Source organism: Anser cygnoides, chromosome 1 (assembly GCF_040182565.1).
Source record: "Anser cygnoides isolate HZ-2024a breed goose chromosome 1, Taihu_goose_T2T_genome, whole genome shotgun sequence".
In the NCBI taxonomy this organism is placed as follows: Eukaryota; Metazoa; Chordata; class Aves; order Anseriformes; family Anatidae; genus Anser; species Anser cygnoides.
This window is the reverse complement of record NC_089873.1, coordinates 119,323,798-119,348,120: the sequence shown is the minus strand read 5'-3', so window position 1 is coordinate 119,348,120 and position 24,323 is coordinate 119,323,798. Positions and strand designations below refer to the sequence as shown.

The following is a 24,323-nucleotide window of genomic DNA, read 5'->3' as shown; positions in this document are numbered from 1 at the left end:
CAAACCTGATGCAGCCTTGTCCTCACTGCCTTGCAGGCGGGTTTTCTGGAGCTAAGCATCCTCCAGGAGGGGCCCTGGGCTCTGTGGGGCCCTGTTGTCTAGTTGGAATGGTGCAAAGGAGTGAACCAGGAGTCACTGACAGGCAATACAGATGATAGGGATCCAAGATTCAAACTCTTCCCTGGACTTCAATTTAACAGTGCAGCTGTACCCGTAGCATCCTTTGTGTCTCCAGACATAAAGCAAGCCAGTCAAACATGTCATGCTCTAGTGCAGAACTGAGCTGCTCTTGAGCCTCTCGGCAGCATCACTTAACAAACACACATACATGTGTGTATATAAATGTGTGTATAAAATAATAATGACAGGACACTGCTGCCATAAAGCAATGTTAGATCTTTAAGCTACACTTGAGCAGGGCTACCCAGGAATGGTCAGTGAAGCCTACTCAACGGCTCTGCACATTTTCAAAACATTCCTCAGAGAACTGCTTGTATTCAGACGGTGGGTGGGGTCTCTGTTTATGCATTCATAATATAGTTTGATACAAGCACAGATGCCATTAGAAGTTCCTTGCACTGAAAAGGCTCAGGTCTTCCCTGAGAGAGGGCACTCTAAATGACTCAGTAGCACCACTGGCATAGAAAAAGTTGTCTAGGAATACAGAAGGATCTACATATTCACCCCACCTTCACTTTTCACTAATGCGATGTTTATCACAGGTCTGACATGGACTAATACAAAAAAAACATTTTCAGTAAAGGCTTTGAAGTAAGGATACAAGGACATTCAGCCCTTAACTATAAGCTGAATAACTGAACCTCAGCAAGTCAACTGCTGCCACCAGAGCCTAAAAGCTAAGGAGAATGAACAATCCTCCCTGAGACAGTCTTTGCTGTAGACAGTGAGCTGTACCTGCTCTCAGGGTACCGAGCAGGTCAGTACTAAGCACAGTGAGCTGGTCACCATTGCAGAGTGTACCTGAAATAACAAACTAAGGCTCTCTGTGCCAAGAAGGTGGTAGAGAACAATTCAAACAGTATCAAAAGAGCTAGTCAAGGAGGTTCCACAGAAGCCTTATAATGTAACTAAGGAAACCTTCCATTCATGTTTTTCTCTCGTCTTTTAGAGAATATGAATTCCTGAATTTTTTCTCGCAAGGATTTTATCAGAGGCTGACAGCAATCAGCCCTTCAGCTGCACATCTTTAGAGGGGTCAGAGCACTTCTGGATGTTAACTAATGTGAAACTGTTGCTACAGATGTTTTGTGGTCTTCACAGAAATAGGCTAATCTCTCCAACAGAAATCCACTTAGCCAAGGCTCCCCCACCTCTCTGAGTTACAGCATGACTTCCTGCCATCCTTCCCAGTGTTGTGCCAAACACATACACGCAAACACACATGCAGTTTTGTACCACAGGGCAACATTCACTCTTTAGATGCTCAACACTGCATGATTAATGATAACGTATATTAAAAGTTGTCACAGCTGTTTTGCCTTCGTGAGCTGATTCTATACAAAGGACGTTATATAGGTGTCATAACACCATAACACTGCCTTGCAAAACAAACGATTTACTCTTTCATTCTTAATGTCTTAAATTTCCTGTTCCTTTTTCACACCAATTACAATACAATTCCTGTATGTTATCTACAACAAAAGCAAATGCTTAAAGGTCAAATTTGCAAATTAAAATGTAATAAAAGTTCTAATACATTAAAGTTCCAGTTCCCAAAGGACATTGTGAAATGCTGTCATACAATGAACAGCATTATTCTGAGCGATGAAGATTATAAATTATTATGACATACAGCTATGTAAGATAATGCAGAAGAGCTGCTTATGTAATTCCCACTGCATTTAAAAAGCCACATCCCTGCTTCTGCTAGTGCTGACTCCAGCCACAACATTTACTGTAAACTGTAATCAAATGAGCAGGGCAACTGAGACTGATTGCAAGACATTACTACGTCTTACCTGAGTTTCGCTGTGTATGTTCATAAACTGAAATGGTGTCATCACTCAGGAAGTAGCAAATAATGAATTTCCGATCCTTGTCGATGGGACTATCAGTAACAAATTTTGCAAGAAAGCGCAGTATGTTACTTTCCAGACCGCTTCTAAAAAAGATGTAAGAAATTAAAAACAGAGTGTGAGAAAAGTTTTCTTCACTTACAGATGCATTCCCCCGAGATTTTAAAAATATATTAATTGTGTTATTCCTGGACCAAGGAGGGGAATGGCATAAGGTTCCCTATTTTTCTAAAAAATCATTTTCAGCTTAAATTAACTGAACCAACAAGACTCAGCCAGATAGAAAGGAATTATTTTCAGGGAAAATTGCTTCTCTGCCAAAGCTCTGAAATGAATTTGTATTCAAATTCAGTTGCAAATGAAGCTTCAAGTTTCTTTCCAGAGCATTTATAGAGGAAAAATGTATTTAATGTGTATATTTTCAAATCAAATTCTGAATGGCAATACATACAAGGATCTATCTCCATGAAATCAGGCCTATCAGATGATCTTACTAGTTGGGTATTTGTTATGTTTTACATGATGTACAGTACCACTATATGCACTACCAAGTCTTTTCCTAATAGCTTTCTTCTTTTATGGAGGATTTACATGTGGTTACTGTTTCTCTAGCACGTCAATTTGCTGCTTTGTGGTCTTCACAGAAATATGCTAACCTCCCCCACAGGAATCCACTTAGCCAAGGCTCCCCTACCTCTCTGAGTTACAGAATGACTTCCTGCCATCCTTCCCAGTGCTGTGCCACATACATAGCCACATTTCCACTTTGGCCTTAACAACCATTGCCTGACGAGGCATTATGGAAAGTAAAGGGTTAATGCTTTAAAACATTGTTGTGGCAGAGTGCATGAAAATTGGCAGAGAAAAGAGTAAATGCCAGAAAGTCAAACATAAAGAACAAATCAGTGTTGGACTGCTGTAGCATTCAAAATTCCTGACTAATTCCTGGACTACTACTTCCATGAAACTGCCACTGAAGACAGCAGGAGAGAATGAGGGATGGGAGGGACAGAAGATTTGCCTTCTCAAAAAGAAATTTTGCTGAGGTCTGAGAAAATTGGGGTTCCATGTTAGTAAACTAGTCCTCATGCACCTGTCCCTTAAACCTCTGACGAACTCCATATTTTGCCAAAAAATGACATCTGTACTTAATATCCATTGCCTTCGCAAAAAGAAATAATAACCAAAAAAAAAGTTAGAATTATTTTTCATCAAAATACCTGTCTTTCTCCATGAATTTCTTGAAATCTTTTTGGGGAGGCTTGGGAAGAAGACCCATACAGGAGCATAACGAATCCTCTTCAGAACCAAATCCAGTATATGGTGGAAATGTTTTTTCTGGTTTTGGTGGTGGTGAAGTTTTATATGGAACAGGGGTGAAATCCTCTGCAACAAAGACATCAAGAGCTATTTATTATTGTTCTTATGAAGTCATTCTACTAAGGATTTAAACTTCCAGTATGAATACTTACTTATCTGTATTTATTTCTGCCTATTTCTGTAACAGAGAACTAATCAAAGTCAAACCAGGATCCCTCCTACTGCTACAGAGCAGAAAAAGACCACAGAAGCCAACAGCGAAATTATTGTTTCTTCACGGGTTGCAGAATTTTACCTATAATCTTAAAATGTTTTACAAAAATCATTAACATACACAGGCAAAAGAAATGACAAATGTAGTTTCAAAATGGGATAGAACAATAAATTAGCAATTCTAAATTTATTTTTTAGTTTTATCCTTTGAGACTCTTTGCCCTCTGCTTATCCCAGGAGGAAAATAAATACATAAATAAATAAAATTTTATTCATTGTTCATATCATGCATATATGAGAAGAAATTTTAAAGTTTATGTACATCTTGGTACACTGATGCCAATAGCTTCAGTCCACATCTCAACTTCATCCAGAGTTGTGGAAGGTTCATTTTCACTCATTTTCCCCACTCTCAAAACTTTTTTCACAGTGATGAATGGTCCTGACCTACCCTGGATACATAGCCTGCGTTCACTTCCAATATGCGTTGCCCCCAAAAGCCCTGCTGCACTAAGGTCTCTCCTTAATCCTGTATTGGTGAGAACCTTGCTGCTCCATCTGGCCCCTTATTCCTTCCCTGAGCTGCTTCACAACACAACTTCCAGCTTCCAATGAGGTCTGCATAAAAATTCAACAGAGTAAATACAGAGTCTTCCGGTCAAATACAGTGAATGGAAAATGGAAAAGGTGAAAAGAGAAAAGCAACTTATAGATGGGGGGAATAGATGGGCAGACTTGAAGCAAATTAAGCCATAAATCAAAGGACCTTAGTACAAAGCAGGCTGGATGAGACCTCAGGAGTGTGGTCTCCTATTCAGGACAGGGTCAGCCCCAGGCTGGACCAGGCTGCTCAGGGCTGTGTCCAGGTGGGGCAGGAAACATCCCTGGATGGAGCCCTGGGCCCAGCTGACCTTAGGAAGGATTTTTTTTAATACCCATTCTGACCGTCTCTGGTTTCCATTTATGCCCATTGTCTCACGCCCTCCTGCCACCAATGTCTCCATGGTTGGGTACAGGTGGCTGTTTGTGCCCTCTGTCTGTTCCCCAGGCTGAGAAACCATGATCCCTTGGCTGCTCCTCCACCCTGACCATCCTAGGGCTTCCCCCAAACTCACCTTGGCTGGTCCATGCCTTTCCTGTACTGGCCAACACAAAAGAGAACACATTATCTTGATGAGGTGCAATGAGCACGGAGCAGAGGGGGACAGCCACCTCCCTTGCTTTTCACACAGCTGCTGTCCGCGCTACCCAGGCTGCAGTTGGCCACCACAGCTCCGGTGCCCACCACAGCCTGCAGGGCCTTGCCTGCCCCAGCACGGGTGCAATGAGAAGGCTGGAGAGCTTGCTGTGGTCCAGCCAGCACAGCACTGCCCAGGTGGAGCAGTGCCACCTCCACACCTGGGCTGGCCAGAGGCGCTGCCCCAAGGAACCGAGAGCTACCCGGGCTGCCAGGTGTAGGATAAACATGTGGGGTAAACTGGAGGGACAGGAAGCTGGATCACAGTCTGCAGCCCAGGAGGCAAAGAGTGATGTTAACTGACCTGTGTATTAAACTTCACCCCACAAAATAAAGTTGTTGTTTTTTCTCTAAAACTTAAATTTGCTACAGAGAACTCAAGAGAGATGAATAACTTACACTTGTAGCTTGGGTTTCAGTACAATCGAGGGGAATGATAAAACTGGTGTTGCTTTAAATGTTTTCTGAAGTGGTTTGTTATTAAAATGTTTTAAACAGAAATATATCAGAAGATCAAAGCAACCTACTCTTTTAAACTCTGACTTGCCTAGCAGCAGTATGAAGCTGAAAAATACAAAAAGAATTCAAATGCCAGAGTTTTTCTTTAACTTGAAACACAATGTGATTTTCTTTGGCCTTTACTTGTTACAATATGGTCTAATGGAAATGCTAATACCTTTCCCTGAATCAGGAGCCGGGGGGGTTGCAAAAACATGCCAACATTTTTTTTTTTTCCATAAAAACTATGTGTGCCCTTTCTGTAACTCAGAAGTACAAAGGCCAAGCCCATAAGCAAAATTCCACTCAGAAATTTTCTAAGCTTCAGAGGCAAACAATAAATGTACGTGTAAACATGCAGCAATATATGATTTTCTCAATACTGGTTGTGACAAAACTGCTTCTCAAGGCATTTTCATTGTGCCATGTTATGTAACCTATACACGCAGTTCTTGGTACAATAAATGCTATGTATGTAAATCAACATATTGAGACAGAAAATAAAAACAATACCCGCTGGTATTGATTCTGCATGCCGAGTTGGTGCATGTTGAGTTACTCCAAAATTACCCCTGTAGTTGCCAACAGAAATATACATGTATATTGGTTTCATAATATAGCTTTTTCTTCTGCGACGTGGAACACAACACAAACCCGAAACCTCGGTTAAGATCACTCCTGCACTCCAACAGTGCCACCTAGTGCGTGTGCGGCAGATGGGACAGGGAGAGCCACGCAGTCACTCGCTTCTCTTGCTCGGGTGGCACGAAGGCAGCAGTAAAAGCTGTAATCCGTAGGCAATACAGCCGTACTAATAAGGCATGATGCAAAGAAATGCAATGGCTTTCAGCTGTGTCAGACTGCAGCTGGCTCCTTTATCACCTCCCAAGTCTCTTCAGGCAGTTGCAGGACGTTGGTAAGCCAGCTCTCCTGAATGGCTTCATAACCTATGCTCTTTGTGTTATTTAGAAATATAAACAGCATTTTTTATTACGCACTATGTTAAGCTGCATTAATATTTCCCCCTCGACGGCTGGATGCTTGGAACACCGTATTTTTAGCAGAACCAGAAACTCCACTTTGTACAGCTTTAAATAACACGCTTCCAGCCAATACCGTTTGGAAAGGCAGGACGTCCAGTTGAAATTGTAAACTCAAAAGACAAGCGAATGCATTTACATGCAGGTCACAGTATATGCACATTAACACTCATGCATAAGGCATTCATTAAGAAATGCTAAAGCATTTTCCTTTACATGTATTTTAGCATATACTGATGAAAATTAGACGGATAAACTGAAAGGAAACTACAAATTAAGAAGAATATTGCGTTAGTCCCAGAGAGTATGTTAAACAATCACAACCCAAGCATGGGGTAAACTAAATCCAGAGAGAAATTCAGGGCATTATTTCTCATCCTTTCCCCAGCATAAAACGATCTTGCTTCATTCAGATTCACTAGAGAATAATGCAAACATCTAGTCTTGTGCCACCTACAGCTTCCATGATTTTAAAGGATTATGTATGCAGATTCTATCCTGTGAACGAGGAAATTCATAAAGAATTTTACATAGAGAAACAGGGTTTAGCAGACTAGTTAAAAACTTGTTTCTGCAACTTTTGAACAGCCAGGTAGGTGCATTAGACTAAGAGCTATGAACACGTTCCAAACTGTTTTCATCTTTGCTCTGCCATGCACCATGAGGGTACTATCAGACAGACAACTTGCACTTACACATAAAATGCACCCCTCTCAAGGTTATCACTGTTTCTTAAGAAAATTACTTACGTCCATTCTGGAAAAGAAATCAATGCTCTTTTCTTCTAGGCTGTAACGTTTTCAATGTGAATTTACAGCGGGTAGCAGATAAATTGAAAGTCTTGGGTTACAAATTTCTAGTTCCAGAAAGAATAGTAGAGATATTTTCCCCATGGACTGTTTCACCCCTTATTACTGCATCAATTGATACCCAGCAGGAGATGTGCTGCCACTGTGGTGTTTATTTCACCTAGTATATCAAACATTTATCACACACTAGTAAAATCATGAGAAAATCATGGCATCAAAACCTGAGTGAGAGTTAAACAAGCACTGGAAACACCAAGAACCAAAAACAAATCCAGTCTCTTCTTTAGCATACAATTTGAAGATGACACAGCCTTCTCGGTGAGAAAAACTGAATTCCTCAAAAATGATTTGTTGCCACAGAGGCAGCATTAAGCTAGCTTGAATGAGATTTTGTCTGCTTTCAGTTTCAATAGACATTGTGAGATCATAATATACACTGTAAGATTACCTTCTGCCCTCAGCTGATGAACCGTAGGAAAACCCTCACATGTTAGATAAAAACACATTTCAAGGAAGAGTAAAGTTGTATATATTCTGGATCAGAGTGATAACCATATTGAATATCAGCATATAACAGAGCATATAACAGGCAGGCAAGAAATTCTACCTTCAGAGGAAAAGAACAGTCATATCTAAGCGTTACAGCCAGGAACAGGAGAGAGAAATCCCACTAGCCTTGGACAACAGAGGAAGTGGAGTTAACCTGGGGGGCTGACATTGCTAACATGATGTTCCTTATATATAAGAGGTATAAGAAACAGCCAATACTTGGTTCTCATGAGTGTTTCACGACTTAGGTAAGAGGTAAAATAAGAAAGCAGAACCAACATCTTCACGACTTTTACATGCAGCAATTAAAGCAAATCCAGTCTTCACAAAATCATGTGTGCAGCTAAAACATGAGAGTGTTCGTTTTGATTCAAAGAAAATCTCCTCTTAGAGAGTCCTACTTCAAGATTATTCCGGTTACCTGAGGGAAAAAAAGGCATCTGCAAATGCCTGTAGCACTCCCTGTGTATATTTAGATCCCGCAGCTCAGCCTCAACCACACTTAATGGAGAGGTTAGACGCCAGAGAGATTCTGATCTCCAACGAGTTCAGTGAAAATTGGCAGCAGGCTTTAATGCCCCCACTGAGGGAAAAGCAAGAAGTCAGCTGTTATCCAGCAGCAGCTGCCTGGCCAAAAGCACACATGTACTGGCCAGCCGCTCACGCTGCACGCTGCTCTGCCCAGGCAGCAGGTCAGACAGGGAGCCTGAGAAATGAGGGGGTGGGAGGGCGAGGAGAACCGCGACATGAGAGGGATCACAGGGTGCTGCGAAAAGGCGTAACAGACAGGCCTGGGAGGTGCCGGGACGTTGAATAAAAATCAGCAGGAAACCAGATTTTACTGGTTTTGTTCCTGAAGGAACAATCTGTTGTTTAAGAAAGGACGATTTATACTCAACTCAGTGCTGAGATACTGTATTTAGTTAGAAGAACAAGTATCAGCTTCCCACCATTGCACATCAGTGTATTTCACGTTTCAGCTGAGTGACCACAACATCTATGTGTTGGCCACAACACATGGCTACAGAATATTTTTCTCCTTCTCTGCAGCTTCAGTAACAGATCTAGACAGATAACACCATGCATTAAGCTATTTTTTCCTTGAATTCACAGCACTGTTACATGACAGTAATGGCATTAGCTTCCTACTGAAGGGCATTAGCTTCCTACTGAAGGGCATTAGCCATGTTTACCCATGGAAAAGCTCTCCTTCGCTTTTCACAAACACTATGAAGAGCAAAACAGGCAGAAACAACATTGGAAATACATCAGATACCATAATCATGCACTTCAAGGGAAATCCAAACTGCCCTTAATTCTCCTAAAGGGCAAATTCCATTGGCAAGCAACCGATGCTGAAACTGCAGAGTCAAAAATAAGTGTCGGCTTCTTTAATGGCTTTGGCAGAAGAGTATAAATTGAAGGGGAGTAACGTGAAAACACAATAACAAACAGCTGGACTGATGCTGTGAGGTGCTGAGAACTGTGCCTTGATGTAAGAACTCATTTATCCACTTGCTTACTCTTACCCAAGTAAATGGTCTCTCCGGATTCAAACTGCAATTAAGTACGTCTCAGTGTTTAATTGGATTGGGGCAGAATGCTGGGCACTTTGTGGGATCAAGCCCACTGAGAGTACCTTGTATGTCCACCAGAAGCAAACAAAATCGGTAACACACTAAGAATAAAAGGCCATCCCCTTTTCCCTTGAAACCTAACTGCTTCTAAGACAAAAAAACTACCCCGATTCCACTCCCAGATCCTACTAACTAAAAAATCATGCCAACATTTTCTTTAACCTTGATGGGGAAAACAGGAAATAATTTCACAGCAAATCATGAGAATCTTAGCTCTTAGAAAGAGTGTATTTTCTGTGAACATGACAGGCATCATCAAGACTGATTTTTTTGTGTGTGTTAGCCACACTCTCTGCCACCATATATCTTTAAAGTTATGTGCAAAACACTACCCAGTTTTGTGAAAGTCTCAGCTAGTGCATGTCTTTTAATGTCACATGTTGAGGAGACAGAAAATCTGGAGGGAGCACTGAGAAAAAAATGATCACAGAAAAAAATGAAAGGACTATGGAGACACTGAAAGAATTGGGTTTCCCCAAGCAGCCTGGGATGGTGTATTGGAATAGATAAAATATGTACAAGGTTTTTATAAAAGAGGATATTGATCAGTTGTTCTCCATGTCCAGCAAAGGTAAGGCAAAAAAAGTTACTCTCTCGGTTTACACAAACTTCAGAGTAGCTATTAAGCAACTTTTCTAACTATGAATTTAAGACAAGATACCTCAGGAGGCAGATAAATCTCCCCCACTGGAGGATGTTGATAAAAGGATATACAAGTATCAGTCAGTGACTGTCTAATATACACTGTCCTGCCTCAAAACAAAGGGAAAGGCCTAGATCACCTACAGTCCCTATTTTCTATAACTCTTCACATCAGCAACTTCTGGCTTCTCCTGACTTGCAAAGCACCTAACTTTAATATCCAGAGCCATAACCAGTAACTCATGAGCCAGCATTATAGCAGAAGAAGGGCCTTTGGGTTTGTGTAACACTTGGTAGCACTGCTTGGTTGATACAGAATGGTCAGCTGCATTTCATTTATCACTCTGCTGTGAATAAGAAATCCCCATTCACTGTTCCAGGATATTTCACTCAGACAGAGGATACTGCTGCCAAACAGAGGCAGCGGTCTTGGCTGAAAAAATTACGAGGCAAGAAGCCCCTGTTTTGCATCTCCAGAGTTAGACTCATTGTTATTATAGATAATACTATGGTTATTGAACGTAGCTTCTTCACACACTGGCTAGTGTATGAAGAGATTTATTTTGGCACAGACATTCCAAGCTATTATTTAAAAAGTTATGAAACATGTTTTGCCAATTATGAAATTTAGCATTGCAATGGCAGCACTACATTATTTAATTCCCTCAATGCAGCAAAGAGGCTCTGATCTAAACACTGCATTCTATCAGATCATATGTCAAGCTAAAAGAAATAGTCTACCCAAGTATTTTGTTTCTCCATGTCAGAGAAAGACCACAGTAGGATTCTTTCAATCATCTCTGAACAGTCAGACACTTAGCTGTATTTATTGAATGAATAAACTGCCAGAAATTAACTAAGTTATTTTTGCAGGAAGATGTCTATAATAGAACCATTAGCAAGTCCGACTGAGGGAATTCAGATATAGATAAGCGAAAGACCCTATTGTTATACATTTCCAAAATGATTTTCCATTATGGACATAGTTGCTAAATGCTTCCAGAATTCAGCACTGAAACCTCACAGAATAAATACTCTAATGGTTCAGAATACATAAAACGACACTGTAAAAAACAATAATGTGATAGACTACTACTGTTGTGTCAGGAAATCTTATTATGTGACGATTCCGACATCCATATAAAATGAAACATAGTGTAATGGGGAATAATTGAGCCTACTCACCCACTCACCGCATGCTCTTTATTACTTTCTGACTGCAAACATGGCTATTGGAATGGGAGGGGGAAGTAGAGGAGAAGAAATGGCAGTCTATTCATATGACTACTTTTTCATTCTAGTTTTAAAATAGAGGCAGTTAGGAACAGAACATGTACATTATGCGTTGTTTTTCAGCAGAGTAACATACAAGAAAGCCCTTCTGGATCACCTGTAAAATTACCGCTTTGCTGTTCACAGCCTACAACAGATTGTTATTGCTAAAGGTTTTAATGAACAAGTTTTGTCAGTAATAAAATTCAAAGACAGTTCTGTCAAACTCAGAGGTATAAAAATGTTCGTAAGGAAAGGATAAGTGTCACTACTTACCGATTCCATACTTTGTTCTGTAATAATCTTTAGTGAATTCATCACAATCACAGAGTAATATCTTCCTTCCCCAAACATTAATTACTTCCCCTATTTTCAGGTCACTGTCTCTGTAAAATTCCTGATGCACTGCTCCTGTCTAATAAAATTGGGAACATTTATACAGCAACTCTATAAACCCAGAATTGTACAACTTTTCTTAAAATCCAGGTCATTTAGTGATTTAAAATATAATCTTCATACTTCATTTGCACTCCATGCTAAGTCACCTTCACAAGCAAGGCACATTAAACCTTAGTAGTTTTGACTCGAGCTACTCTCCAGTGTCGACACTATTTTATAAACAACTCTCCTTGTTGTAGAGGATAACAACAACAGAAGTTACAAAAACTACTACAAGGACATTCAGCTGCTTGAGGCATTCAATAATATCTGACCTTACGATTGTCCAGAATGTAACGGCCTCTGTTTCCCACTAAATTTCCAAACACGTTGAGAACAGTGCGAGCGGTGATTGTGCCTGGCTGATACAACCCCGTTGGAGCATACTGCAAGAAAGGAGACCAGCTGTTAAGAAATGCAGCTAACAGTGAAGAAAGAGAACACAGTAACTTTGGAACTAACAGTGTTTTTACAGACTGACTGTTATTACAGTGTTTTCTTGGAAGAATTTTTAGTAAATTCTGAGGTAACTTTATGCCACTGAACCTAAAACCCAGTGTGTAGGTCAAAAGAAGCATTCAGGATCTCACTGCACATCCAAGAGTAAAGTCTCCTTTTTCTTGGAAGCAAACAGAAAGCAAAGATTATCACACCCAAAGTAGCACATCCTTGTCAACATCTGCTCTAAAGGCTACTATTTTGACTGGTAATAATAACAAAAGCTTGCCAAGAAAACACTCAGGGCCAGTCCTCCTGGGCTGAACACTGTGAAAATACAGGGGATTCAAGTCAGCATGATTCTATTGGGAGAAAAGTTATTTTTTGTTTGTTTCTATTGTAAGCTTCAAAATTACAATAGCAATTTCTACCAATAATATCAAACTTATTAAAGAAATAAACTACACACTTTTTAAATGATGAGCAAGCTGCTAAGGCAAGGTAACCAAAGTGGATTATTTAGTCATAGCACCTTCCATGACACCCCAACTTTTGGCTGCTGTTCTTCTCAAAATTGTCACTGAATTCAGAGGAAGAAGCCAGCACTTAAAATTGAAACGTGCACTTCCCTAGTAGAAGGGGTCTGTCAGCACAGAGTCATTGCTAAATCAGCATCTCAGAATGCAGGAGGCACTAAGTAAGAACGGTGCGTGTTTTGTTGTTAGTTTTTTACTGTAAAGTCTCTCATACACCCAAGGCTTCATAGATAAATTACAAATATTAGGACAGGAAGGAAAAGATTCCTCAGTGTTTTACTCCATCTGTAGGTTGACTTTACTCTGTCATCAGAATCTGTCTCGAGTGACACAGAAGTGTATCCAGCTTGTTAATTTTATAATCATAATAAGTTACACAGGACTCAAACCCCTTGAAGATTTCCCTGAGATGAGCCTTCGCTGATAAGCACTTGATTAATGCCTGACAAAGCCTCTTGAATTCTTATTGACTTTAACTAGCCTTCCATAAGGTCCCAAATTTAGGAATTCAAATTTAAGAAATCACTCTAGATTTGCTACAAAGAAGTAATATTACTGAATACTTAAACTGGACTTTTCCAAAAGTTCCAAATATAAGTCCTATGAATCATATCTGAATTCATCTCAGTTTTATTTTAGTTTATCTACCAATATTAATTAATTTTCTGAACTTTACCGCATAGCTTTATTTGTGCATTTACATTAAGACATTAATGTGGGAGAAAGGAAATTGTAGGATATCTTTCTACCTAAATTCTATCTCCTTTTAATTTAAGCATGACAAGCCTAAACTTAATTTTTTTCATTACTTAAAGTTATATGAATATTGCATAAAAACTAAATCATGCAATTACGATTTATGTTCTGATAATACTTTCTAAATATAATTACAATCCTAGTGCAGGATTTTCAAGAAAAAGACATTTAATATCTCTTTATTAGGAAAAAAAATTGAAATAAGATGAATTTTTCATTTCTTACCTTTGGAAGTTTATCTCTTCTGAGAAAAAGTGGAACTGCATCCCGACCTGAATTTACTGGTGTAATTTCTTTTATATCAATTGTATCATCAGACAAGTAATAGTGCAGAACCAGTTCCCGCGGGTCATGAAACATGGATTCTGGGTCATCCCACACACAGAAAAAACGTAAAACATGTCCATCATGCTCCAGGAATTGTTTCAAAGTGTCAATGCGCTCATAAGGGCGCAAAGGATTCATACTATCAAGAATCTGCAGATGAAGGAGAAATCAAGAAAAACACCTTTCTAATGACTTGCTCTTAAAGAGAAGATACCAAACTGCATGGTACTATCTGATCTTAGAACATCCTTTTTGGATTTTCAAATAAAACCACACATTTACAATATATGAAATTATTTATGCCATTAGCAAAGAACTATTCACAGGGTTGTCGTGCCCTCAGAAAATAAATGAGAACAATTTTGGATTGGTTTTGACCCTTATTTTTCTTGCAGTAAGGTCCCTTAGATCAGGGAATTGTTAAATTATTTTTGGTATAGAGTATTTGTTGCTTTCAGTGTACTAGGCTAGATCTACCCCAACTGGATACATTCACCAACAGTCCCAAAAAGTCAGGAGAAAAATTCAGTGCCATCTGCCCTCAGATTAATCAAGAAAAACAGAACCAAAAGGCACCGTCATTATCGCGTAAATAAAATAATACTCCCCCTAACATTCCCAGAGAAAAGACCCCGAACCCTGCAAAGATGAATCCACATAGCATCTAGCAGGTGAATGATATGGATTTTTGGAGGAGGTATACAATTTGTATTATGTATACTCATAAAAGAGAGAAGTACATTCAAATAAAAGCTTGCATGTATAGAATAAAATAAAAGCTGCAGAGTACTGGGTTCTGTGTGGCAGAAGAATTTGCTTTACATATGCAAAAAGCTGTTGATGACATGGGGTAGAGATGCAAGATGACATACGAAGACCAAGTAAACGAGTCTGCAGGAAGCCAGAGATGTGCTTGAACCACAATTCCAATCGTATCTCCCTTAAACACTTGTTTGTTGTCATTCATTCAGCTCAAGCAAAATTGTAAACAGAACATGTAAGAGTTTAATTTTTTCTTTTGAGTTTAATACTGTTTGTATCCCCAGCAGCTGGCACTGACAAATTCAGCCAAAAAGGAGAGCAGCTCAAGTGCTCATTTAAGTTAGTTTAGCATCCTAATCAAACTAGTTCAGGAATATCCTTAAACCTCCCTGTTTTCAAGTGACTAGAGAGTGCCACTTCCACCCTATTTCATTTTTTTTAATTATGTTATGAGTGTTGACTCTTGGGAAGTTTTGTCCAAAAGAGATCACAGAGTCTGACATGCTTAAGGAAATAATATAATTGTATGCACAGAACCTGCAGCAATACAATTTTTATTTTCAGCAGATATCCTCTGAGAATAAAGATTGCCATTCCAGCTCAAAGATCATTTATTTGATGCATTTTCTTTATTATGTAGCATTTATTTTCACTGATCCGCCAACCAATGTTTACAGATGAAAGTCATTTATCTACAGTAGACATCAAGTAATACATAAAAATCCATGACAGTGCTATGCCTAGTCAATACTGCTGGTTAAAGTCTGAGGCTACATGAGAAAACACAGATCAACATTGATTATAACTAACCCAATTCATATATTTAACGCTGAAAATAACTCATCTTATGTAGATGGTAAATTTAACATTGTTCAGCTATACTATACACACAACTTAAGGACAATTTTAATTCTATTTTGTTTTTTGTTTTTTTTTGTGTGCGTTTTCTTTTGCTATGAGAGGTAAGAAGCTACATCAGTTTTATCAAATTGAGGTACAGACACACACAAGGCAAAGATAATTTTATTTTTACCTTTTTTTTTTTTCCTATTTCAAAAGGTGTGTGAACACATCAGGTGAAAATCAGTTATATTTGAGTCTTCACTATGTTTGTACAATGAACCATATAATGGAATTTAAAAAGCAAGTATTTCCTTGTGATTCATTACGTTGAAATAGCTACCTCTACATTCTTTCTACTTGCCATTAGAGAAATATTTTATATTACTAATAGCAACGGCACTCTTATTAAAATCACGTATTCACCATTACTACCATTATAGCCTCATCTGACCTTTTGCCGCTCTTTGGTATATGGGTCATCTGGACGACTTGCTGGAGGATTCAATCTAACTCCCATCTTCCTCAGGAAATTTTTTGTGAACTGGTCACAATCGGTAATCTTATATCTTTGGGCATAAAAGATTACTTCTGTGTTGATATTGAAATGATCTATAGTATAGTACTCATCTTCGTTAGGAGGTGGAAGTGGAATCCGGTGACGTCGAACAATAGTTCCTGTACAACAATTACAATACATTCACAGAGTGAATACCCTTTGCTCTGATGATTGTTTCACACACTTGATAATTTCCTGTGCTGGTATGACCAAAGCAGATGAAGCCATATGGGACAAGCAAAATTATCCTTCATTCAGCAAAGGAAATACGAGGTAGGACGATCCTATCTTAATAACTACACTACATCGCATTGATCGCTTTCTAGAACCTCAAGTTCTATCACTCAAGTTAATACAGGAAGCTACCACCTTCTGAAACAAACATAAAGGCTACAGGAAAAAAAAACTATTTGTTGGAACAAATGTAACCGGTCAGTACTTTTTCCAACAAGAACAGCAAAACCTTTGCTTTCATTAAAAAAGAGATGTTTTTCACTTTTACTGAAAAGCAGTCTCCAGTACTCATTAGTATAATTATTTTTCTTAAAAAAAAAAAAAAAAGAACACAAAAGGTTGTGCAAAACAAATGTGGCAGGAGCATATGGGACAGACAAGATTTGTCTGTACACCCTGCAGGGTGAGAAGAGTCATACATAATTAAGGGTAGAGAAAAAACTTGCCCTACTAAGAGAAAAGGTCTGAACTATCAAGCTTGGAGACAGGGGCATTCAACCAAGCTTCCTTAAAAAGTGGAGAAAAAAAAAAGTAGAATAAAAAAGAGAGAGAGAGAGATTTTAACTTCATTAAAGTTAGCATACATTTAAGTTTTCTTCTTTAGAATATTTAAATGAAAGGAAGCACTGTTATTCTGTGCACATTGCATTTGTTTATATTCACCATATTAAAAGAGAAGGAAACTGCTATGTGTCTATGAGCTGAAAACTCACATCGATGAATTGGTTAATGCTTCAAAAGTACTCATTGCTGATAATGAAGGGACTGGAGCATCTTTCCTCTGAGGAAAGGCTGAGAGAGCTGGGACTGTTTACCCTGGAGCAGTGAAAGCTCAGGGGGAATCTCAGCAACACCTGTAAATACATGATGGGGGGGAACGAAGAAGACAGTGCCAAGCTCTTCTCAGTGGTGCCTGGAGACAGGACAAGAAGCAGTATGCACAAATTAAAAGATCTGACATTTCATCCAAGCACAAAGAAACACTTTTTTATTGTGAGGGTGGACAAATACTGCAATAGGCTTCCCGAAGAGGTTGTGGAGTCTCCATCCTTGGACATATTGAAAACCAACTGGACATGGCTCTGGACAACCTGCTCTAGCTGACCCTGCTTTGAGCAGGGAGGTTGGACCAGATAATCTTAAGAGGTCCCTTCCAACCTCAACCATTCTGTGATTCTGAGACACCACAAGTATTTCAATAATAACCTGTAAGCTACAGCCTCAGTAGCTCAAACAAATACGTAACATGCACATTAAAGGAAAGCTATGCAGCTGCACATATGACAAGCTATGATTTATTCTGCACAAAGTTAAAGTTCACGAAGAACTGCAGACTGTCAAAGCTGGGGCTACTGTTATTTTCACTATGAGAGAATGAAGAGGACAACAGTGAAAGCTTTGCCACATCAATACATTAGTACAGTTGTGTGAAAATAACCCACAGAGAATAAAGAGATGGTCCGGTCTTCAAACTCAGCATCTTTGCTGTGCTTACTAACTTAGATGTCCCTGTAACAACAGCTTTATCATGCAGATACCCACTAGCCAAAACCCGGCAGAAACCACCAGCCCATACTATTATAATAATCCCTTGTCACCATAGGTTCCTAACAACTTTAAAATTACAGTAATTATAAAAGGTGCAACTTTAAAACAACTGCAGTAAACACATAAAAATTCCAAAACTAAAAATAGTTCCCGTACTAACCTACTACAACAATAATAGTTTATTAGACACAATTATCTGAAAGGTCTATCTCATTAGCTCTCATTACAGGACTGGATCTCTTTCCAGTGCCCTTCAGCTGTGCATCTGGTAGTGTTTCCCACTGAGGCCCTTTTGATGATTCTCCAGCATTGCTTTTTTTGTTTTGGGGGTAAGTGGGAGTGGAGGGGGGATGAAGAGAGGCAGAGGAGGAGGGAGAAATATATTGCTGTGTATTTTTGTTTGGTGTTTGAGTGGCCTCATTTCTGAGTTAGCCCATGGAAATTCTTTATTGTTCACTTTATTTCCTTAGGGACTAATCTGTATGAAGTATTATCAGAGGTGTTTGTTACATTCTAACTCCTATAATGAGTAGACTCCTACAATATAACTCTTATCATTAGTCTAACTCCCTTTTTTTTTTTGTGAGTGTTGGGAAAAGGAGGGGGCAACAAAGAAAATTTACTTTATATCCCTGTTAAAATACTTATTTAAGAGCTGTTCAATATCCTGATGTTTCACATGTACCAAATCCAACATTCTTGTTACTGACCTTTGACTATAAAATAAATGTGAGCTTCTATCTGCTTATACATACATTTAAGATGCATCTTCACGGAAATATTAGTTAGAAAACATGGCAGTTAGCACATTTTAACGTGATGCAACACTGCATAACACTACCATTAACAAAACCATGTATTTTGAAAATATGTTACCTAATTTTGTCTAATCCTTGGGTTGCTCCCACAAAACTCAACAGATAATGTGGTGAATTGGAACAGCCCTCCACATTAATACAAGTGCTGTTGAATCATCCTTTTAATGACAATATAATGGTTAACAACTTCCTGATAGGAGGTGCTTTCTGAGGGTATATCCACCTCAGAAGTGGTAAATAAGCCTTCAGCTAGCTTTTCATGTCACTTTTGAAAGTACAATACACGTGCCCATTTTGTTCTGAGGGGATAAGAATTTCTTTCCTAATGTAAAATGTCTTGTACAGATAATATCAAGCCTAGCACTCCTTCATTTTTACTAGGTATCACTGTGCCTGATCTATACACGTGGATAAGGTATTTTATATTGTTGAACTTGAAATTTAATAAAATGTGATCGGCTCAGGTTAGGCCTCAGCATTTTTTAAGCTGCCCCTTCTTCTGGAAAATAATTACTTTTCTACTTATAGAACTGTGCTAGAAATCATCAGAGGAGGATCTGTGCACCTGCAACAATCCTGTTGCTGAGAAGGGATGGATATTCTTGATGTTTCATTTGTCTTCTGTCAGTTTCTTGAGCAGGCTATCCTACTGCACTACCAACCAGGATTTTAAATATTTGCATCTGGTAAGGGCAAAGCTTTTCTATGCTGTGTTCTTGTAAAGGGAGTTAGTATATTGCTTCTCTCTGACAATGGCGGTGCCATCAAGTTTCCACGTCACAATTTTTATCTTCTCTTTTCTCAGGGTTTCTGATTATTTGGCAACTACTGTAGCAGCTTAAGGAGACCTTAATAGTAATGAAGGACTTCTGACTGTGGGGTAGCTCGTGCAGCTGGGCACCAAATGGTTTGGTTTCTGCTGCTACACTGCTCTGCGGAAGAAATAAAGCGGTATCAAGAATTTCCTCAGCACAGTTTACTGACTCCCTCTGCACTACTTAGGAGTGCATCAGAGAGGAGAGGAATGGGTAACACCTGGATTTTGCGCACTCTCTGCTTGCACAGAAAGGAGAAGCAGCCACCACCATTCCTGCAAAACAAAGAGTGCACCCCAAGAAACAAGGGGACTTCTTAATTCACTTATTCACCCGCCTCAGAACGTAGCAAGGTCAAGCTTTGGCCACCCTCAAATATGGCAAAATCACAATTATTTCAAGGTCTCAGGGGAGGTCTCAAACTCTTAGATAATCAGTTATATTGGAGACGCTGACTGCAACTTCGCTTTCCTGATTGTGCTTTCCTCTTCGGCCAGCCAGCCTTGGGAGCCTCGCCAGCAGGCAGCCCCACTCTCTTTTTCAGCTGGCTGACCTTGGGGAAACCAGCCAGCTGCTCCGCTGGGCTCCAGCTCTCAAGGCCTGCGTTGCACTGGAAGCTTCAGTTCACCCCATGGGACGAAAATGACCTTTTGATAAGACAGTATCAGCCAGCTACAGTTCTTTTAACTGGGAATTAGAGCTACAAACCTCTTGCACCGCCCTATCTAGCCTGGCTTTCTATGGGGAGAATTTCTTTTTATACTGGGAGAATAATTATCATCCTGGCTCTGGAAAAACATTGTGCAGTTTGTTATGTGGTCGAGTTTACTGTCCTTCCCTCACTCTATACTCCCTTATCTTTACTTAGTTCTCATGCACTGTGACTGTCCTGGTATTTTTTGCTTTGATTCTAGTTTCTCAAGTTCAGGTTGGCCTCTGCATTCCTTTGTGTTTTGCATTTTGAAATTTCTATAGTTTTCTTCTAATGCTTCTAATAATTTCCACAATATTTGTCAAACTATAGCAAGGCAGTTTCCAAATCTAAGTGTACTTTAAATTTTGGTTATTTAGTAGCAACCTTAACTGTCCAAAACTGTGTCCAAGTGCAGCAGCCAATTCCATAAAGCATTTTTCTTTTTTAAAGTCACTGAAATATGTTTCCCACACATCATTTACTTTGTCACTCTGAGATTTTGATCCCTGGTAAAAGTACATTTTCTGGCTTTTTTTTTAAAAGCCAATTTTTTTCAGCTTTGTAAAATCCTAATTGAATTTAGAAATTCTAACTTCTTTGCCAGGCGTTTCTTCACCAAATCTTCCTGCAGTCTGTAAGCCTCCCCAAGTTTTCCCTGCAAAGCAACAAGTACTACCCACAGGGGAGATTACAGTAGGAAACTGCTATATTTCCCTAATCCAACCATGCCCACAGAGACCCATACAGACCATCAAGCTCTCACATGTGGGATAAAGCACAAGAGCTGGTAAACCAATGGCCTCAAGGCATTAAGCAGCCAAGTGAAGACCTACCTTTGATCTATCCCACCATCTGCCTTTGATCTACCCCACCACTGCTGTATCTGCTCTTCAAGATGACTCCTGAGAACAGCTGTCTCTTTTACAGCTTTTCCACCTGGGTATACGTCCAAGTCAGGGTCCCCACCACCTTCTGCAGATTAATTCCAAAACTTCAGCACTTTTTCCATCACTGTTTTTTGCTTTTCCTCCTTTATGCAACCCCTTTCCTGCCATTGCAACTCTCCAACTGTCCACACAGACCGAGCCTGTCCTGCTCTTGAAATTCCCACACGTTTTTCGTCATCCACATCCCCACATCTGTGCTCTTTTGTTCAGCACAGTTTGCACTTTCTTCAGCAAGCCAAGTTCTGCTACAGTTGAACTCTCCTCTACAAAACTCGGGCATTTTAATTAACTGAAATGTTTGATTTCAGCAGAGGTGCAGAGAACAGCACTATGGTTAAGACCCTGAACTTCAGCTCAGTTCAGTTCCTCTTCCTGTTACAACCTTTTTTTTTTTTTTTTTTTAATATGATCATGGGCAAGACTCATTCCTTTGTGATTCACCCTAACAGCCTCACAATGCAGACAGTTGGGCTTCTGTTCCTTTCAGGCTTAAAATATTCCTAGTCAGGACAGGGAATTTGAATAATACAAGAGATAGAAGAGGCAATGGGACAATTTTTAATCAAAAACTGAGTTAAACTAGCAGTTAAGGGTTTAAGCATTTTCTACATATATATATAGACATATAAAGCACTTTATACATTAAGCATTATATATATATATATGCACTTTAAGTCTGCTTTTATATATATTCAAGAACAATTATTTATTACCCTTAAGATAACAATTTTGTGGCTGTTCTTCAGTTATGGAGCATAAAGTCACTACCCAAGTGCATAGGAGTAAAGAATTTGCTGACAGGCATCACATCTTTTTTTCTCCCCTACATCACATTTATCTCCAGCGTAAGAAGAATATTTATGTGGATGCTTATGACAAAGCATAGACCCAAGATCTTCTCATTGGCTGTGAAGCTTAAACACATGCCGAACAGTTTTGGGGCCTTTCAATCAACAGTATCTCTTCCTTCCTAAATACATTCAATATACTGAGCTTCCTTAACAGCCCAGCTACAAGCAACAAATAAATTAAGTGCTCTTTTAAGATCCCAGAATATTTCTTTTTAATCCATCCAATTCAAGTTGTCCCCACACTCATTTATCCCACAAAAAGTGCTCATACAAAGCTGTAGAGGCCTTCAAAACATCCATGCATGGAACACAGAAAATTCCTATTTCTCTCTAATACAATCCAGTTCATTTTAGATCCAGTACCAAAGATGACTTCAACAGCCATTAACACAAGACACAACCAAGGAAATAGGGGGAAATTGTAGCCTTCCTGTCACCACAGGAACATGACTAGACTGCCAGGAACATCAAGCCGAAGAAGCAGCCTGCACAACCCATACTGCAATGACAATGAGTCATTCCCGTAGCCAGTTTCAAAGCAATCAGCTTTGAATTTGCTTTCCTGCTTTAATGAACCTCGCTTCCACCTTCCCTCTCAAAGACGTCACCTCTGCCTCTTAGGTTAACTGTGCTTCCTTTGCTGATGATCATTTGTTCTAAGCCACATAATCCAGAAACAGACACTCCCACGACACAAATCAAGGAAAACCTACATCTGAGGATGCCTCCAGCCTCACACAGATGGCTGCAGGGGGGGGTAAGTAAATTCCCAGGTGAAGAGATCCAATGTGCTTTTCTTTGGGTCATGAAAAAGCACTCGCCCAGGTAGGGGTAAGAGTAGGAGACAAGGTTCCTCTGAACTCACAGTCAGTTTCTACTGAACAGCCAGCAAGATTTCTGGCAAGAAGAACTAATCAACAGAGGAAAAGCTAGGTTTGAAGTACTAGTTTAAGATGATAAGATTCCCAGGCAATTTTATCCCAGATGTACCTGTGATGATGAGCATAACACTTGCAAATATTGTCCTACACTGTAGATACGTGTATTTATTGATCATACCTGATCACCTTGGAAAAGAATATGGCAGTTAAAAGGTTAATTTTTTTTTAATTGCTTTGCAACGATCCACCAGAATGTACAAAATATCTTTTGGGATTGGGAGGCACAGTCATCCCAAGATACTCATCCCAAAGACATCCTGCTTATCTGGACTACATCCCTTGCAAAACTTTTTAGTTCTGGCAGTGACCCATAAACACCAAGAAGCAGCAGCTGTGCTCCTCTTCTGCAACAGGATGTTGACCGCCAGCTCACATTTTCTTAATGTAAACCAACTTCATTAATACTCCAGTAAATCAGCTTATTAAACCTTTCTCCAAAAGTCCTCAGGCTGGCTCAAGTGCAGTGATATGACTCTGAAGCAAGGCAGAGTCTTAACTTAGAGGTGTCAAGGAAAAATTACTGAGCCAAGGGCGTTTTAATCATAACCAACAGCCAGAGACACAAAAGGTGCTCTCTTTCAGTAAATGCAGAGAAACCTGCAGCATCTAATGACCAATTACAAAGATACAGCTAGAGAACTTATTATCAGTGCCAGGATGGGAGGATCCAGGCTCAGGAATGGAAATCTAGAACAAAAATCACTTTTGCAGAAGTGACACTACATCAACAAAAGACCAACTATCATTTGACTTCTAACTGCTGCATTAGAGAAAAAAACGTATGCGTGTGTAGGAGGGGATTCTGCCTTATAAAACCAACTTCTTCAAAATCTAAGGCAATAAAAAAGTTCACATTGTGATCCGTAACAAGAAAAGATAATTATAGCCATTCATGTTACTGCCCATTTCAAGTATAAGAACTCATGTTATATATCCTTAAAAGGGACCGAGACTGTGCTTAAGATATAAAGGGGAAAAAAAAAGGGTGATATTAAAAATAAATACCTTGCATTATGCCACTATTTTTCACTTGGGGTTCAATCACTTGAATTGTATCATCTTCAAGGTAGAAGTATATTTTACAGTGTCTTATTCTATATAGCTCTTGATTTTTGTCAGGCACTTCTTCTTCTACATAGGCATCAAAAGACAATACCTATTAAAAACAATAAATACATATAAAGCAGCAAAATCTTCAATGCTTTTGCAAAATGCATCAATAAAATAAACTTGTGTAGATTATAAGCTAACTAAATGTATGGATTTCGGGAGGTAGATTTATTTTTCAGAAATGTAAGAATGGAAATCGACATAAAATCACATAAATTTAAAATTCTTTGCTTGGCATTTTTATTATCACAACATCTAAGCAGAGATAAAACTCTACAGTAAAGAAATAAATCAAATATAAAACTATCAGCAGGCTGCTTGGAAAATCTTCTGAACAAAGCACTTTCGATAGTACAATGAGCTACCTAGGTCATGAAGAAAATTTTAGACTTCTATTCAATGAATTGCTGGAAAATAAAGCACATCTGACAGTAATGGCTTTACCATTGAGGTAAG

At 39.2% G+C, this 24,323-nt stretch overlaps 1 protein-coding gene and 1 long non-coding RNA gene across 5 annotated transcripts in view; one reads left to right on the top strand and one right to left on the bottom strand.

Annotated features, from left to right (window-relative positions):
* EFHC2 (EF-hand domain containing 2) overlaps positions 1-24,323 on the bottom strand; it is a 67,032-nt gene that overhangs the window by 31,663 nt on the left and 11,046 nt on the right. For all 4 annotated transcript variants that reach the window (XM_013181336.3, XM_048065915.2, XM_013181340.3 and 1 more), the window contains 7 exons: positions 23,763-23,913; positions 15,805-16,028; positions 13,647-13,898; positions 11,967-12,077; positions 11,530-11,668; positions 3,257-3,422; positions 1,980-2,122 (listed from right to left, as the gene is read on the bottom strand). In XM_013181336.3, the coding sequence (XP_013036790.2) occupies positions 1,980-2,122; positions 3,257-3,422; positions 11,530-11,668; positions 11,967-12,077; positions 13,647-13,898; positions 15,805-16,028; positions 23,763-23,913 (1,186 nt within the window). The remainder of the gene's footprint in view (positions 1-1,979; positions 2,123-3,256; positions 3,423-11,529; positions 11,669-11,966; positions 12,078-13,646; positions 13,899-15,804; positions 16,029-23,762; positions 23,914-24,323) is intronic.
* Positions 16,024-19,433, top strand: LOC106036111 (uncharacterized). Its single transcript, XR_001207099.3, has 4 exons — positions 16,024-16,182; positions 17,909-18,020; positions 19,038-19,195; positions 19,315-19,433. It is a non-coding gene; the product is annotated as an uncharacterized lncRNA (long non-coding RNA).